The 17,345-nt window shown below is 44.9% G+C and overlaps 1 protein-coding gene across 3 annotated transcripts in view; it reads right to left on the bottom strand.

The window, feature by feature from the left end:
- The window catches only part of GBE1 (1,4-alpha-glucan branching enzyme 1), a 341,386-nt gene that overhangs the window by 98,847 nt on the left and 225,194 nt on the right, over positions 1–17,345 (bottom strand). For all 3 annotated transcript variants that reach the window (XM_059720624.1, XM_059720625.1, XM_059720626.1), the window contains one exon: positions 128–243. In XM_059720624.1, the coding sequence (XP_059576607.1) occupies positions 128–243 (116 nt within the window). The remainder of the gene's footprint in view (positions 1–127; positions 244–17,345) is intronic.

The following is a 17,345-nucleotide window of genomic DNA, read 5'->3' as shown; positions in this document are numbered from 1 at the left end:
TAGCAAATTGACAATTTTAAAATGTTACAATATATGGTTCTGAGCTACTCATTGATATTTTTTGGTATTTTACTTTTTCCACAACAGTATGATAGCAAGACAAAAAGACAGAGCTAAGTTTACTTACCAATTCCATGATTGTGGTATAGCATAGATGTAATACCATCAAAACGGAAGCCATCAAAGCTATATTCTTCTATCCATGATCTCAAGTTGGAGAGAAGGAACCTCAAAACTTCCCAGCTAAAATGATAGTTAGGTTATGAACACAGGACAAGTTTCCTGTTGTAATGCATACTCTATCTAGTAAAAAAGCTGTATTCTATATCGAGTAGAATACTGAATTAATATTTTTAACAACTTTTGTTACTCACTTTGTACAGAAAGTTTCATTTTTATATATTGTAAAGGATCATTGCTTTAGTCATTTGAAGATGGAACAAATTAGGCTTAAAGTATTTTGAGATGATTAATCCAATGTGAACCTCCATTTTAACTGTTTAATATATAATTTTTTTTTTTTTTTACCTTACTAAATATGCTTGAAATCCAATGAAATAGGTTTTTAGTACAGGTGCACCAATACATTGGTCCCATATCAGATTGGCACTGATATAAAGGAAAATTGAATGCATCAGCAGTCGGCTTTTTTTGGCTGATGTGGGCCATAATGCCCACATGAATGCGCACAGACACAGCACAACATGCAGGTGGCCAGGAGTGCAGCCTGGCAGTGTGGAGAGCAGCCAGGTCTGACTGTCAAGTCTGTTGTGAGGGAAGGGGTGTGGGGGGGCAGATCAAGGCCCCCACAGTGAGGAAGGGAGTGGGGCAGGGGAAGAGGCATGGGCTGCACACCTGGGTCAGGACATGGTACAGAGCTGTGAGCGGGTCGTCAAGGAGTGTTGGGGGGGGGGGGCAGCTCCCGCCACCACATACACCCCAGGAGGACATGGGGGACATGTGTCCCTGGATTTATGTGCAGGATGCAGGCAGACTGCCAGCACAGGCTCAGGCTGGGGTCAGCACTTGGCTCCTCTCCATGGGGGACGGGGCTGGGCTGTGGGTGCCAGCAGCACTGTGAGGGCTATGATGAATTTTGAGGTGGTGCAGGTCCCCCCGATAGCCCCCTTCCAGCGCCGCCGCTGGCCACCCTGAGCGCAGCCCAGCCCCCCACCAGGAAGAGGCCAGTGCTACCCCCAGCCCCAGTTCACAGCAGCAGCCTGCCCCTGCCCTGTGCACAGATCCAGAGGGCACCCCCCCCATATCCTCTTGGGATTTGTACAGTAGTGGGATCCATCCCCCCATGCCCTTGGATGCTCTGCCCATCATGCTGTGCAGCAGCTGCTCCTGCCCCAGCCTCGCTCCCTCCCTATGGGGGCCTCAATCTACATCACCATGCCCCTTCCCTGCCCCCTCACCTCTTCCTCCACAACAGACTTACCAGCCAGGTGTTGCTTTCCATGCTGCCCAGCTGCATAATCGGCAATTGGATAAGTACCAGTTGATGTGGCTCGTTAAAAATCGGCCATTAGTATCAGCCCAAAAATTCCCTATCAGCGCACCCCTAGTTTTTAGTATACATTCTTTTGTAAAATCTGAACAAAATTGTAATAGCTTTTTGTAAGGCTTAGTCTTGTCTAAGTACCTAACATTACCTTGCTCCCTCATATAGTCATATACCTTTAAATGACATTCTCTATCCAAAGAACATTAACCAGGCAAGCAAAAACGCCCCATATTTGGAAGAGGAAAGCTGTGTCTGTAGCACTGTTTTACTCAGCTAATGTAAAGGGTTAAGATGAAACATGCTGTGTAATTTCTTAATGGTTCCCTTTTTGTGAAAGACTAAACAAAAAAGTAACAATAATTAAACTTTACTTTGCATGCAGCTGGTGATGGATTACTGCTTTCAGTAAAGAATATTTTTAATTATTTTAAATGCAAGAGATAGTGCTTTGAAATGGACAGCAGCTACAAAATTAAATTTAAAACATAGCAAGAACAGTAGCATAATAATGTTTCACCTTTTGAGATCTCCTACAGGCTCATGAAAAAAAAATACTTATAGAAGCAAAGGAAAAAAATTGGAATGTACCTCAGGACATCTAATCCAGGACATCTTCTCATCAAGGCAGTATCGACCCTATCTAAATCATCCAAGACAAGTGTATGTTTAACCTATTCTCAAAAATTACAAGAAAAACTCTCTTGCACAACTACTAGGCACAACATCCCGAAACACAAAGAGCAACCTAACCTGCCACAGAGAAAGCAGAAGGAGGAAGCCAAAGATTTTACTCTAACTTCCAAACTAACAGAGGATGGCAAGACTTTTTCTAATTTAAGAGTAGCGGGCTATAAATAAATATACAAAATCACTAGCTGAACAGACATGAAAAAGCAAGAGACAGTCCTAAGAAAACAAGTGGTTAAAACATCTAGAAGTACAGTAAAAAAATTCTTATTGAATAATTAAATTGGAAAATAGAGGTCCTACATTCTCAGTCCTATCTCCTGAACTGAGGATCCCAACTGCCTCAGTAATGGTGGTAGATTTTTGAGCAACTGGCATGGGGGAAAACACCCCTCATATTATAAATCACATACAAGGAAACCTAACTAAATACATTGCCCATAATTAAATTGCTGCCAAAAGCAGCTTGTGCTCAGTAGTAGAAACTGACTATGAAGTTGATTAAATGCATCTAACAGTGAGCATGGGTATAAGCCACATGGTCCACACTAGGAAAATCTGTGGATGGGAACCTACCATAAGGATAGTTTAGTGCAGCTCATTTTAATAAGATTTATGGTAGTACGCATTAAGCACAGCCCCCCTCACCACTGACTTTTTCAAATCATGGTGAGACACTGCATTGAATATATTTTTACTTCCTCTTCACTCCCACAGCAGAGCTTTCTTTCCCATTTCCAATCTGTTTCTTCATCAGCCTTAAATGCTTGGCAAACATCACCAAATGAGGTCCCAAATAGTCCACCCAGAATCCCTCTGTCATCCCCTCTCTCACCGTATCCCACATGATTACTGTGGCCCCACCCTCCGCAAGATGGAGCTGGGCCAGGTTGCCTTGCACCTTAACTGCATATCAATTTTGGAGGATCTCAGGACTCGTAACAAGAACACCCAGTTCCAATTATGAGTGGGGGTTAATTCGCACACGGATCATTTGTGAGGGGTATCTGGAGGGTACACACATATTGAGCAGTGCTGCACTGTGGGGTCACCATAGTTTGAAATGCTGCTGACTAGCCCAGCCACTGGGGCCCATACAGTAAATCTTGAGCCTTTTGTTTTTGGACTAATGCATGTATAGTTTGTACCAAATAAAAGCAGATGTCAACATAATACTTAAAAGCATGTTTATGGATTACCTGTGCTAAAACTTGCAGCAGTTTAAAAAAGGTAATACGCATCAATTCTGGATGAACTAAGTGTATGGGTACTATATGCAAGTTGCTACAGCCATGTTTAATTTGAAGGTTAGTTAGAGAGGCAGAGGATAAGATTGACTGGTACTTTCTCTCCCTGCAGGGCCAAGCACCTAAGGGAGACACGCCAAAGGGAGCAGCACCCCGGGAGGCACCATCCCCAATGGAGTGGTGGACAGTTTCCCCCAGGGCAAGTCTGCTCGCAGCAGTCCGGTACCAGTCTTCCCAGTTCAGCTGCGGAACAGGTACGAGGCCCTGGCGACATTATAGGAGGAGAGAGGGGAAGAAACCATTGGAGAGGAGGACACTTCACATTCCTCGTGCCCCAACCAGACTGAAAGTGCTAAGCCGACCCGGAGGAACAACTGTCAGGTGATCGTCATAGGGGACTGAATCCTGAGAGGTACAGAGGGTCCCATCTGCCACCAGGACCCCTCACGTGAGGTCTACTGTCTGCCCGGCACCAAGATCGAGAACGTGACGGGGATGATCCCAGCCATTATCTGCCCCATAGACTACTACCTCATGGTCCTTATCCATGTGGGTACGAATGATGCGGCCAGGAGAAGCCCCGATCACCTGATGGCAGACTACCAGGCACTAGGGGGCCTGCTGAAGGAGATAGGGGTGCAGGTGGTGTTCTCCTCCATCCTACCAGTGAGTGGACATGGAAGGAGGCAAGAGACCTGCATTGGCAAGGTCAACTTCAGATTTCGGAATTGGTGTTTCGAGGCAGGCTTTGGCTTCCTGGATAATGATCCATACATCACGATGAGGGGCATGCTCGAATGGGATGGGCTGCATCTTTCCCCCAAAGGTAAACATGTTTTCTCTTCTAGGTTGGCAGATCTCCTCCGGCGGGCTTTAAACTAGGCTCATTGGGGGAGGGGGAAGCCTTCGGCGGAGGAAGCCTCAGACAAGCAAGCCAAGCATCACTTGTAGGAGCAGCCCAGCCTAAACTGATGACAAGAGAAACAGGTAATCAGGTAAGTGTCATGGGCCTGGGTACTGCTGGGATTAGCGGGGCAGTCCATTCATCCTCAGGAGGCCTTACATGCCTCTATACTAATGCCTGCAGCATGGGGAACAAGCAGGAGGAACTAGTCTTCCTGCTAGCCATCACCAACCCAGACATAGTGGGGCTCACCGAAACGTGGTGGGACCAAACACATGACTGGGCAGTGAATATCAAGGGCTACAGGCTCTACAAGAAAGACAGGACAGGTAGGAAGGGTGGGGGTGTGACGCTCTGTTAAGGAGCAACAAACATCCACAATGTGTATTACTGGGTCAGAGGAGGAGCAAACGGAAGTGCTCTGGGTTAGAGTACAAGGGGGTCGGGGAGAAAGGAACTTAATGGTGGGGGTCTACTACAGACCACCCAACCAAGGAGAAGATCGAGACCAGGAATTCTTAAGTCAGCTCACAGAGATAATTAGGTCCAAGGATGTGGTTGTCATGGGTGACCTAAACTTGCCAGACATCTGCTGGCAGGAGCAGACAGCCAGGTCTGACTGCTCACGCAGGTTCTTAACTGACATATAGGACTTCCATCAAACCCAGGAGGTACACAGCCCCACCAGGGGAGACGCCTTGTTGGATTTGGTCCTGACCACGGGTGACGTCCTGGTACAGGGTCTGCAGGTGCTCGACCACCTAGGCGATAGCGATCATCATCTGCTGGAATTCGCCATCCAGCACAAGGTGGTGAAAGCCTCCAGCAAGGCAGCAATCCTCAACTTCAGGAGGGTAGACTTTAATGATGTAAGAAAACTAGTGGGGGAAGCACTGAGGTCCCAGAGCTGGAGGGAGTTGAGTGTCCAGAAGGAGTGGTAGCTCCTTAAGGAGACAATCCTCCAAGCTCAAAGGGAAGTAATCCCTACACGAATCAAAGGGGGCAAGAGGGCACAAAGGCCCCCATGGCTCACCAAAAGCATCCAGGAACATCTCCAAACAAAAGAGGAGGTGTACACCTGTTGGAAGGGAGGGGCCATTACAAGAGAGGACTATACCTCGGTAGCTCGGGAATGTAGGGGGGCGGTCAGGAAGGCCAAGGTGGAAATGGAGCTGGGACTAGCAACCCAGATCAAGGACAACAAGAAGTCCTTTTTCAAATACATAGGGGGGCAAAAGAAGGTGCCAAGTAACATGGGGCCTCTGCAGGACACACTAGGAAATCTGGTCATCTCACCTGATGGTAAAGTTGACATATTCAACAATTTTTTTGTCTCCGTATTTCTGAGGAGGGACCCGGATATCTCCCCCACTGGCTCCCCCCGAGGGCCCTGTGGGTGGCACACCCAGGCCTAGGGTTAATGAGGACCTTGTCAGGGAACTTCTGGAGGGACTAGATGTATTTAAATCCACAGGTCCCGATGATCTCCACCCCAGAGGGCTGAAGGAACTAGCAGGGGTCATTGCGGGACCTGTGGCACAGCTCGACGAGCACTCATGGTGCTCGGGCAATGTGCTGGAGGACTGGAAAAGGGCCATTGTGGTCCCCATCTTCAAAAAAGGGAGGAAGGAGGACCCAGGAAACTATAGGCCCGTGAGTCTTACCTCGGTCCTGGGGAAGCTTTTCAAAAGAATTACCCTGACATGTCCAGGAAGGGCCAGCAGGGGAGGTTATGTTCAGGGGCAACCAGCATGGGTTCATTAGGGGCAGGTCTTGTCAAACCAACCTGGTGGCATTCTATGACCAGGTCACCAAGTCCTTGGATGCAGGTGTTGCAGTGGATATAGCCTTTCTGGACTTCAGGAAGGCCTTCAACATGGTCTCTCACCCTATTCTCAGTAAGAAACTAGGAGACAGTGGTGTTGATGCCTCCATGGTCAGATGGGTCACTAACTGGCTAGAGGGCTGCACCCAGAGCATGGTAGTGGACAGGTCTTATTCAACCTGGAGGGATGTGGGCAGTGGGGTTCCCCAGGGCTCGGTCCTCAGGCCCGCACTATTCAACATCTTCATCAGTGACTTGGGCGAGGGGGTAGAAAGCACTCTGTTCAAGTTCGCAGATGACACTAAATGTGGGGAGAAGTGGGTATGCTAGTAGGAAGGAACAGGCTACAAGTGGATCTAGTCAGGTTACAGGGGTGGGCTGAAGAGAACAGGATGGAGTTCAACACTGACAAGTGCAGGGTAACGCACCTGGGGAGGAAGAACCAGAGGCACACCTACAGGCTGGGGAACTCCCTTTTATCCAGTGTTGAGACAGAAAAGGATCTTGGAGTCATCACTGATGCCACAATGAACATGGGCTGACAGTGTGGGGACGCGGTCAGGAAGGCCAAACATACCTTGTCGTGCATCCACAGATGCATCTCAAGCAGGTCCAAGGAGGTGATCCTCCCTGTCTACGCAACACTGGAGCTTGAGTACTGCGTCCAGTTCTGGGCACCACACTTCAGGAGGGATGTGGCCAATATGGAGAGGGTCCAAAGGAGGGCCACCCGCATGATCAGGGGTCAGCAGGGCAGGCCCTATGAACAGAGGCTGAGGGACCCGAACCTGTTCAGCCTCCAAAAGAGAAGGCTGAGAGGGGATCTAGTGGCAGTCTACAAACTAGTCAAGGGGGACCAGCAGGCATTGGGAAAGTCTCTGTTCCCCCAAGCAATCCCGGGAATTACAAGAAACAACAGACACAAGCTAGCGGAGGGTAGTTTCAGGCTAGACATTAGGAAGCGCTATTTCACTGTCAGGGTGGCTAGGACCTGGAACCAACTTCCAAGGAAAGTGGTACTGGCTCCTACCCTGGGGGTCTTTAAAAGGAGGCTGGACGTACATCTGGCCGGGGTCGTTTGACCCCACTATTCTTTCCTGCCACGGCAGGGGGTCAGACTAGATGATCTCCTCAGGTCCCTTCTGACCCTACCAACTCTGAAACTATGAAACTATTTTGAAATCTGCTGCTTACTTCTGTGATCAGGACAGCAGGGTCTGACAGTAAGAAGAGAGAGAAGGGACTCTCATGGAAAAAAATGGAGGAAAGCAGAGAGCAAAAAGACTACCTGACCACCCAAATTTATTTTCCCTGCTGTAGCAGTAGGAGGGGAGAAATTCAAGTCAAACTTCCAAAAATTAGATCCTATACCTGTAAAATTATAACAAATTTATCCATTTTTCATATATAGAATCTAATTATTGAGAGCTCATCATATTATAATGCTCATCTTCTATTCAAGTAAACATGGTAATTAATTTTCCTGGTCAGATAATGTTATCATCAGAAGAATGGAGCCCTGTATTGCAACTGAGGGTCATTGAACATACTAGGTTCTGTGGGGGAGGGAGGGGATTGGTTTTTGGGGTTCTGATGCAGAGGAACCCAACTATAACTAAACCAATGCAATATTCATATAGAATAATATCCAATTGCAGCAGGCCCTTAAAATAAAATCGTTTTTATGATAGGTGTAACATACTATTCTTCTTAAAAGTTTCATGATCATAAGAACATAAAATAAGTAAGGCTAACAAGGGTCCTCATGAGGTTATTTGGTCCAGCCTCCTGCTCAAGGCAGTATCATCTTAGAAGAAACCATCCCAGCCTGTGTAACCTTCTCTTGAAAACTTCCAAGGGTAAAGACTGCACAATTTCTCTAGGTAGCCTGTTCCAAGGCTTGGCTGTTGTCTTAGTAAGAATGTTCCTCTGACTCTCCAACCTAAATTGTCCCTACTAAAGCTTGTGGCCATTATTCCTAGTCCTGTCCCCTACAGCCACAGAAACAAGCCCATCTCTATCCTCCCTATAAACATCCTTCACGTATTTGAAGACTGTTATCAAATCCCCCTTCATTCCTTATGCACAGCTGCTGCTGCAACGGAGCTGGTGCTAGGGCTCTGGAAACTGGTGTACCTGTCTGAAGCCTCCTGTCCTCCTGTCACAGCTGTCCCAGGCTCTGGGCAGCTGCAGCAGGTGGTAGACAGGCTTCAAACCACTGCACCAGGATGTGGAGTCCCAGCACTGGCTTCGTGGTAGTGGCAGGTGCATGCGTGACTTGGGGTGCAGGGAAGGGACTGGGGCAGCACAACCCCAGCCCCTCCCTTGCCAGCTGCCTGGAGGCACACATGCACCCACCACCAGCAATAAGGATTGGGCCTCTCAAGGCTCCCCTGTCATCTGACCCTGGCACCCGAAGCTGAGGAGTAGGTCAAGGCTGGGGGTTTTTAGCACTCTGGCCAAAACTGTTGCTGACCTCTGGTCTACTGTAAACCCCAGGTCCTTCTCTGCAGTACTGCACCCTAGCTAGTCATTGTCCAGTCTGTATTTGTACATGCAGTTATTTTGTCCCAAGTGCAGGACTTTGCACTTGTCACTATTTAGTCTCATCTAATTGATTGAAAATCTGTTTTCCAGTCTATCCAGGTCATTCTGGACCCTAGCCCTACCCTCCAGATTATTTGCAACTCCACCCAACTTGGTGCCATCTATAAATCATGCACTGAATTCCATCATCCAAATGATTAATGATGATATTGAAGAATACTAGAGTCAAGACAGACCTTTGTGGAACTCCACTTGATACTCTTTCCAACTAGATATTGAAACATTGATGACTACTCATTGAATATGATGATCCAATGAGCTATGTATCCACTTGACAGTACTTTCACCTAGCCTGTTAATAAGAATGGCATGGAAGACCATGTCAAAAGCTTTGTTAAAGTGAAGGTATAAACACATCCACTGCTCTTCTCCCATGCACAAAGCTTATCACCTGCTCAAAAAGGAAATCAGGTTGGTCACCTCCGTGCTGACTTGCTCTTGGTGAATCCATGCTGGCTGTTCCTGAAAACTTTGTTTCTCTGTAGGTTCTTCACAATTGGTCTCTTGAGGACCTGCTTCAGCACTCCACTTCTTCAGACAATCTACAATGGGATAGTGAGCTTACCTTGCACTGGGAACAGTTTCTATAGGAAGCTCATCCTAAGAAATTTTTTATCACCTAGATGCTGCTGAGCACTATTTTCAAGGATAGCTGTACTTGTGCTACAATGAAAGCAGTTTTGGAGATCAATCCGGACAAGAGTCTACAGATATATACGTATTAAGGGCACTTCCACTGGCTCCAAACACAGAGCTATTGGTAGGATAAAGGACTGGAAACCTAAGCTTTGCAATGACAGCAATAATGTATAAGGAAAGAGTGGAGAGGGTAACAATATGAATTCCACTATGCAAACCAATCTCGGGCTCTGCATTAGTTAAGAGAGTTGATTTTGTGAAAGTAATAACAGTGTTCCCCCAGGAAGACTTTTAATAAAATTTTAAATGTTACAATATTTCTACTAAGTGTTGTGCACTTGTTGGTATTAAAAAAAATTCTAAAAGTTAAAATTTAGCACAAAGCATGGAGGCAAAGAAGATTATACACACACACACACATATACATATACATGCATACACATCTATATACATGTATCTATCCTTTTTGTCCTCCATTCTATACATCTACATACATCTATAAACACAGATATATACATCGATACACATATCTATATATCCTTTGTATAGATCTATATATAAAGAATGCATAGATCTATACCTCCTTTATATAGAACCTATTAACATTGCCATTGGAATCCTGATTATAATTTTTTTTTTCAAATTATGGATGATTATCTCTGTATTCCTTCCTTGCAAGTATAGTGAATACATCAATAGCAATAATACTGTGTACTCCCAAAGACAAAGTTTTTAATATGACCCCAGTTCAACTTGCTGAATATCTGACAACGGGTACTGTCCTTTACAAGGCTGGCAATAATAGGGAATATATTGTACCTACTTTATTTTAAATATAGAAGGTTACAGACTTCTACAATAGCTGTGTAGATTTGGTTCTCCCATCCCTTCACCTTCCCTGTATCATTTGGTGTCTGTTATAAATCAGCATCTGTGTATATGGCAGCCATGACACAACAGTCAAGGGATGCATGTGTTCCAGCTTGATCATGCCCTGAATTCTACAGTAATATAAAAACAAGTTTCTCTATATAGAACTCAGTTAATGATCAAGTGTACCATTATCCCTACTCCATGGTTCCTTTCCACTCCTATTCTTTATGATCAATCATTTGCTATTACTTCATCTTTACTCTGCCTTTTTCAAGCGCAGATCTTTTCATGATCCTTTTTCCTATGCTTGATTATATTCCATTCATGTGGCTATCCATGTAGCATTCACAATATATCAGACTCAGACTAATTTTTCCTCTTTGAATTGTACGAGGATATATTGTCAAACAAAAGACTTGTAAGCTTCTATGACCTTTGTTATTTGGGTTAATACTTATTTATGTTACCTTTCAGAGCTATAATAAAAGCATCACCTTAATGCAGCGCAACACAAGTAGGTCACGTGTGACAGCTCCACCTTCTGTGGAAGTAACCATCCTACAACACTGATGCATGTAAAATGCTTCACACATCAAGAGTCCTATTGACTATAAAAAAAATTGCTCAGCATCAGAAAGTTATTTGGGTGCATGAAACATCTGTGGAATCAAGGTCTAAACTGCCCTTATGTAAATCACTGCAGAGAGCTTTTTCTGAAATTCTGTAAAAACATTCTGGTCACTCATGCACAAGAAAGATTATTTCAAACCTTAACAGATGCAGAGAACAGTTACCAGGATGATTAGGGGAAAATAAAGAGCCTGTCTTATGACTTGAGTTTAAAATAGGCTTATACAGACTAGCAAAACTAAATCTAAGAAAGAATCATGAATAAAGCTAGAAAGGATAAACAACGGAAAGGGAGAAAAATCAGTTACTCATCTTCTCTGTAAAGGTGTGGTGTACATACATGTTTCACAATAGGTTCATGCACATCCAGCTTTCTTAAGCATACAACTCATGTCTCCAACCAACTTTCTACACAGGCAGAACTGCTCTGACCGCTGTTATCTTGCACTAGGATCATGGGGCGCTTGTACACGTGACAGAAAGAGGCCGTTTTTGTGGTTTAATTGCATCATGCTGTACATGTGTGGATTTTTTTTTCTTTCTTATTTTTTTTTACAATGTAAACCAGTTACAGCTACATTCCAAACCCAACTGCATCCACATGTAGTTTAGTTTGCAACAGCTATTTGTAACATTGCAGCCTTTGAAAGCTTGCAATGTTGCTGTGGGAGAGGCAGGCTGAAGGCAGAAGCAGTAAAGGGCGCAATCCTTTTCCTGCCCCCACCAAGAGCCTGCCCACGTCTCCCATGGCCAGGGAGCAAGCTGCCGGGGGGCCCCAGTCCTTCCTTCCACAGTGGTGACGTCCACTGGGGCCACCCGCTGGACTGCTAGCAGGCAGGTGCTTCTCCAGCTTGGGCTTGAGGAACATTTAGATTGGGCTGGGTGCTGCTTGCTTGCTGGGGCAGCACCCACCTGCTAGTTGCCTGCCCAGGTGGCTCCAGAGAGTGTCACTACTGTGGAGGGAAGCTCCAAACCTGCTGGCCACAGGGAAGGCAGGTAGGCTCAGGGAGAGGGGAAGATTAGGCCCCTTGCCATTTTTTCCCCTGCCTCAGTGGACCTAGCCTGTGCAAGCTGCTGCTAGGCTATGCAGCCCCTGAGCTGTGGGGGCTAGGGTGGGGGGGGTGGTACTTCCATCCCCAGTAGCAACATCCCTTAGGGCCACCTGGGAGGGCTGTTAGCTGTGCAGGTGCTGCCCCAGCTGACAGGCAGCATCTGTTGGATCCAACTCTTCCCTGAGCCCACAAGCAGTGTGGGGCCTGATCCTTCCCCTTCTTCCCCCTGTGGAGCCTTCCTGCCTCTCCTGTGGCTGGGGGGTGAGCTGTCAGTGGGCCTTAATGGCAGGGAGACCCAGACATTACCCATACACAAGCAGCACCCACCAGGCAGCACCTGCCTGCTAGCAGCCCACACAGCTGGCTCCTGGGTGGTGCCACCACTACAAAGGGAAGGACCACCCCCCATGCCACCACCTGCAGCTCAGGGACTGCTCAGCCTGCTGGCCACTGCAGAGGTGGGCAGGCTCCACAAGAGAGGGAAGAAAAGAAAAAAAAGGATCGGGCCCCTCACCGTAACGGTGACAGAAGCCCTAAATCGAAATGGTGGGTTTTTAATCACCACAATTAAAAACCCATTATTTTAATTAGGGTTGCACTGATACAGGTTTGGGGGCCAATACTGATATCTGATTTTTAAGGAGGCATATCAGCCAATAGCGAGCTGATTTTCAATACAACGCAGAAAGCTGCCTCCAGCTGGTAAGTCAATTGTAGTGGAAGGGAAGGTGGGAGGGAAGGGGTGTGGGAGAGCAGATTAATCCCTCCTACAGTGAGGGAGGGGCCAGGGACAGGCACAGCCCAGCCAGGATGGTGTGGGGTGCGGGTTGGAGCCACAACTCATTGCGGGGGCAGCTCCCACTGCTGCTTACACTCTGGAAGGGTGCGGGGGGGGGGGTGTGCACCCCCAAATCTGCATGGGGCGGGACAGGCAAGCTGCAGCTGCGGGCTGGAGCTGGGGCTGTGCGCCGCTCTTCTCACTGGGGGCTGGGCTACACTGGGGGCTCTTCTCACTTGGGGCAGGGGCTACAGAGGGGGCTGCAGTCACCCCAAATTTTGCCATAGCTATCTCCTAGTGCTGCTGCTGCTGGCCAACCAGTGCAGCCCTGGCTCTTCCTAGCTCAACCCCCACCTCCTCCCACATGGCAGGAAGAGCTAGGGCTGTGCCAGAAGGGAGCTATGGTGAAATTAAGGGTGGCTGCAGCCCTCTCCATAGCTCCCGCTCCGAGCCCAGCCCCCACCAAGAAGAGCCTGGCACAGCCCCAGCTCCAGCTGCAGCCCACCCTGCCCCACGCAAATCTGGGGGCACATGTCCTCCTGTGCCCGGCCAGGGTGTAAGCAGCGGTGGGAGTCACCCCGCTATTAGTCGTGGCTTCATCCCCCACCCCACCCCGCCCTGGCTGGGCAGCACCTGTCCCTGCCCCCTCCCTCACTGCAGAGTGGGGGTTGATCTGCACTCCCCCACACACCCCTTTCCCTCCTACCTTTCCACCATAATGGACTTACAAGCTGGAAGCAACTGTCCACGCTGCTGGCTGTGCTCCTTGCTGCCTGTGGCTGCATACACATATGGCATTTATCAACCAAGTTATCGGCTGCATCAGGCTGATTTCTGATACAGCCAATTTTCTTTATTTTGTTACTGATCCGATATCGGACTGATGTATGGGTGCACCTCTAAATTTAAATTTAGGGGACTAAACCCTGATTGGGTTTACAAGTGGCCACAGAAAATCTCTGGATCAAAGAGAGGAAGAGTATTTCACAGAACAGACATAATCAATACATCATTGCAAACAGCAGTTACAAAACAAAGGTAAGTTGTATTTTTAAGTCTTGGTCTGACTGCACTTTCAGCCAATATTTCCTGAAGGTTTAGATCAGATGATATTTACATAGTATTATGCAAAGTTAAACATGACGACATTACTGCTTTTAAAGTGCCTACACCACAATGAACTGCTGAAACACATTGAGAAGTTATATATATGCATTAAACATTAGCTGTTTTAACTTCTCAGAGCCTTCTGCCATGCACTTATTGCATACAAGTTAAATAAAAGCAATATAGTAAGCATTGCAATTTTAAGAATGTGAACAAGAAATGACCTAAATTCCTCTGCAAGCTAAACCACAATAATCATTAGAAAGTACTAGTATCAATACCTAAGGAAGAGTAACATAATTCGTTAGTTATATATTAATAAAATATACTGTTGGAGTTCAACAATGCCATTTCTATTTCCAAAAGAACTCAAATTCTGGATAATCTACTAAAATATATACTAATCATCTTTCATAGAATTCATTAGACACTGCCAGTAAGCATTCTAATTCAGTGTTTGTTGTATAATACTGAATAATGCCAGCATATCATTAAAAGAGAAGTTGGCCAATATGTGTATAGGTTTCAAAAGAGAAAACACATGACAAATGTTATAGCACAAATTGTGCAGAAAAGCTCTTAATTAAAGAAACACTAATGCTACAGCCGCACACTCACTAAAACTAATTAGTTGAAAAAAAGGGCAACTTACTTTTCCTCCTTTTCAAATAAAAATATCAAGTACTTATTTTGCAACATGAAACTGTAAACTGATTTCAGAGTGCAGAGGCTTGAATACTTTCCAATATAGAAAACTATTAATTTAAAAATACATTATTTGTTTATAGTTGATTTAATCATGCTTACAAATCTCATTTACCCATTAGTCCTTATTTTTAGGAATAAGTGAAGAGCAACCCTGAAAATACCTGTTTTTTGTTATTCTTTGGAAATCTGCAGTCTTAACTCCAAATGGTCCTCATTTTGAAAGCAACAACTTCTGCCTGTTTTCTCACATGCAGTGATATAGGGTACATACAAGTTTTACATTTAGATAGAGCTCACCAAGGAAGCTTGATCTAAATGACTGGACATGCCAGACTTCACAAGGCTTAGACTGCTGCATAATGTTGCACTCAATCTAAAGTTAGTTCACTTCAGGAGGTGAACTGACTTTGGACTGGCCTGGGTTAACCAGATCTAAAATGGGTTAATCCAGTCTAATGAATGTCTGGGGAAAGCCCAGCCACTCACCACAGCCCCACACCTATGCTGTTCCTCTCCTCCTCCAACTATTTTTAGCCCCTCTGACTACCTCCTTACCAAAAAAGCAACTCCTTCTCCCCTCCTCTCCACAACAGATACACCAACTCCCCACTGGACCTGCCAGTGCTCCCTGCTCCACTCCCTGCTCTGCTCCTGACAACCAACAAATGCCTTCACATTTTGCTCCCACTTTAAGCAGATTAAAAACAAGCTGCCTAAACCTAAACCAGGTCCTGCAAACAGTTGTTTGCACCCATAAACAATTCATGTTTTAAAACAGTGATTCTTGACCTTCCTGGAGTCAAGGCATACCTCTGAAAATGTCAGCTCTTCATTTTCCCCCCCTTTTTTTTTTGACAATAGAAAAATAAGAGCAATTTTTCTGTTATAGAGACTACAGATCCTATTTGAAATCTCCTGCTTGGATTACCCTGTGAATCACAGTTGCACACTTAACGGTGCTATTGGAAGTACTGAAAGTATCTCGAGGCACCTCAGATGTGGTTCAGAATCCTTGTTTTAAAACATCTGAAAATGTAATTTTAACGCTTGTTTCTACTTATTATTTGGGGAAGGGTATCCTGCATTATTTGTTTCCATTGCAAATAATATACTAGAACACTAAGCGTCAAGCACTACTATAACACAAATATCCGTTAAGCCTAAACTTGCCTTTCAGATGTTTGTATAAAAAAGCACAACAAACCATTCTCACTGGACAGCTGCAATAGCCATTGGAACAGATCCTGATCAAAAACATGCACCTAATATTGACTTTTTGAATGGATTAGAAACTGATTCAAGCTAGATCCCCAAATACCTCCTTTCCTCTGACAAGTTTGCATAATCAGTCTGGATCCAGTCTAGTCCACCTATAAACAACAGATAAGCAGCCTAAACAATCTTAGCCTCTATAAATATTGGTTTTCCAGCACTTGAAACTTTTTTCCCTCCTTTCCTGCCTCCCCAAATAAGTGCCCTTCCAAGTCCAGCAAGTACCCCCACTGAGAACCATCTCAATACAATTAAGTGGTCATGCCATGAAGACAGGAAGATTTTGCAAATATGTAGTTACTTGACTCAATTTGGAACCTAATATAAAAGGACAGACTTTTTTATAAATGAAGAAAAGACAATGTATTCCAAATGTTGCCAAGACAGACAAGTAATTTTTGTTTCAACTAGCATATAATTCAAATTAATGCTGGTTTCCCCTTTCCTGTCCTCCTCCTCAACAGTCACAGATTAATGGCCTTTGAGAACATGCTTTGATAAGAGGATCTTTATCACTTCTTGAAGTGTAGTCACTATTATTAGGGGATATACTTTTCTGTTACTGATGAAAATTTCACAAGAGAAAATATTTACAGACATACAGCTGTGTTCAACATTTTAAACTATGCTACTATGGTGCATAGTTTGTCTTCCTCATAACCCTCAGAACTTGATGTGTGAGCAGTGTGTGGGTAGGTGGAGAACCTGAAAATTTGACAGCAGTACCTCCCCTCCATCCATATATCCAATTTTATGAAAAAAACAGCAACTAAGCTTAATTTTTAACACGGACGTAAAAAATTGAAGTAAATTAAAAATATTAAACATTTTCCATTGTCTATTTTTGTTTGTTTAATTATTTATTTATTTAAATGAAACAGAGACAAAATAACAACTGAGTTGCCTCAGGCAACTGAAAGAAAATTAAAATACTTTTTTTATGCGCAATGTACTTTGTTTGAAAGACTTCGGTTCCTTAAGCAAAGGCCATTCATTCTATTGCTGGAGTGAGAACAGTAGCAGTACTCCTTTTCTTCTACATGTGGATTAAGAATGATGTCAGGACCTCTTTCTTCAATACTTGCTACAAGAAGTTGGGAGAACAATTCCCTATACTCCTATGGATCCAGCCTGTGCAGAACTTAACAGCCATGAGAGATATCACTGCTTTCATACCTGATGGCTGGTACATTAAGCATTTTAAATTAAACATTAAAACAGTTCTGTTATGCACACAAATATTTGTGCATACAAGTTCTAGCAATCACAAAGTTAACTGAAACACAGCCATTCATTACATAGCCTCAAATATATGAAGTGATTATTAAACATTCAAGAAATGTTTTGGGTTTGTTTTTTTTTTTAATATCCTGCTCTTTTATTTTATTAAGCTGTACCACAAAAGCTGATTGGTGATACATTACTGAAACCCTTCCTTGGGAATTCAATTTAAGATGTTGCTGTATCAAAATACAAAACTTCTGTCATGGAATGATAGAATGCCTAGTG

This window comes from Alligator mississippiensis, chromosome 1 (assembly GCF_030867095.1).
Source record: "Alligator mississippiensis isolate rAllMis1 chromosome 1, rAllMis1, whole genome shotgun sequence".
Taxonomy (NCBI): Eukaryota; Metazoa; Chordata; order Crocodylia; family Alligatoridae; genus Alligator; species Alligator mississippiensis.
This window is presented reverse-complemented; position numbering and strand designations above follow the sequence as displayed.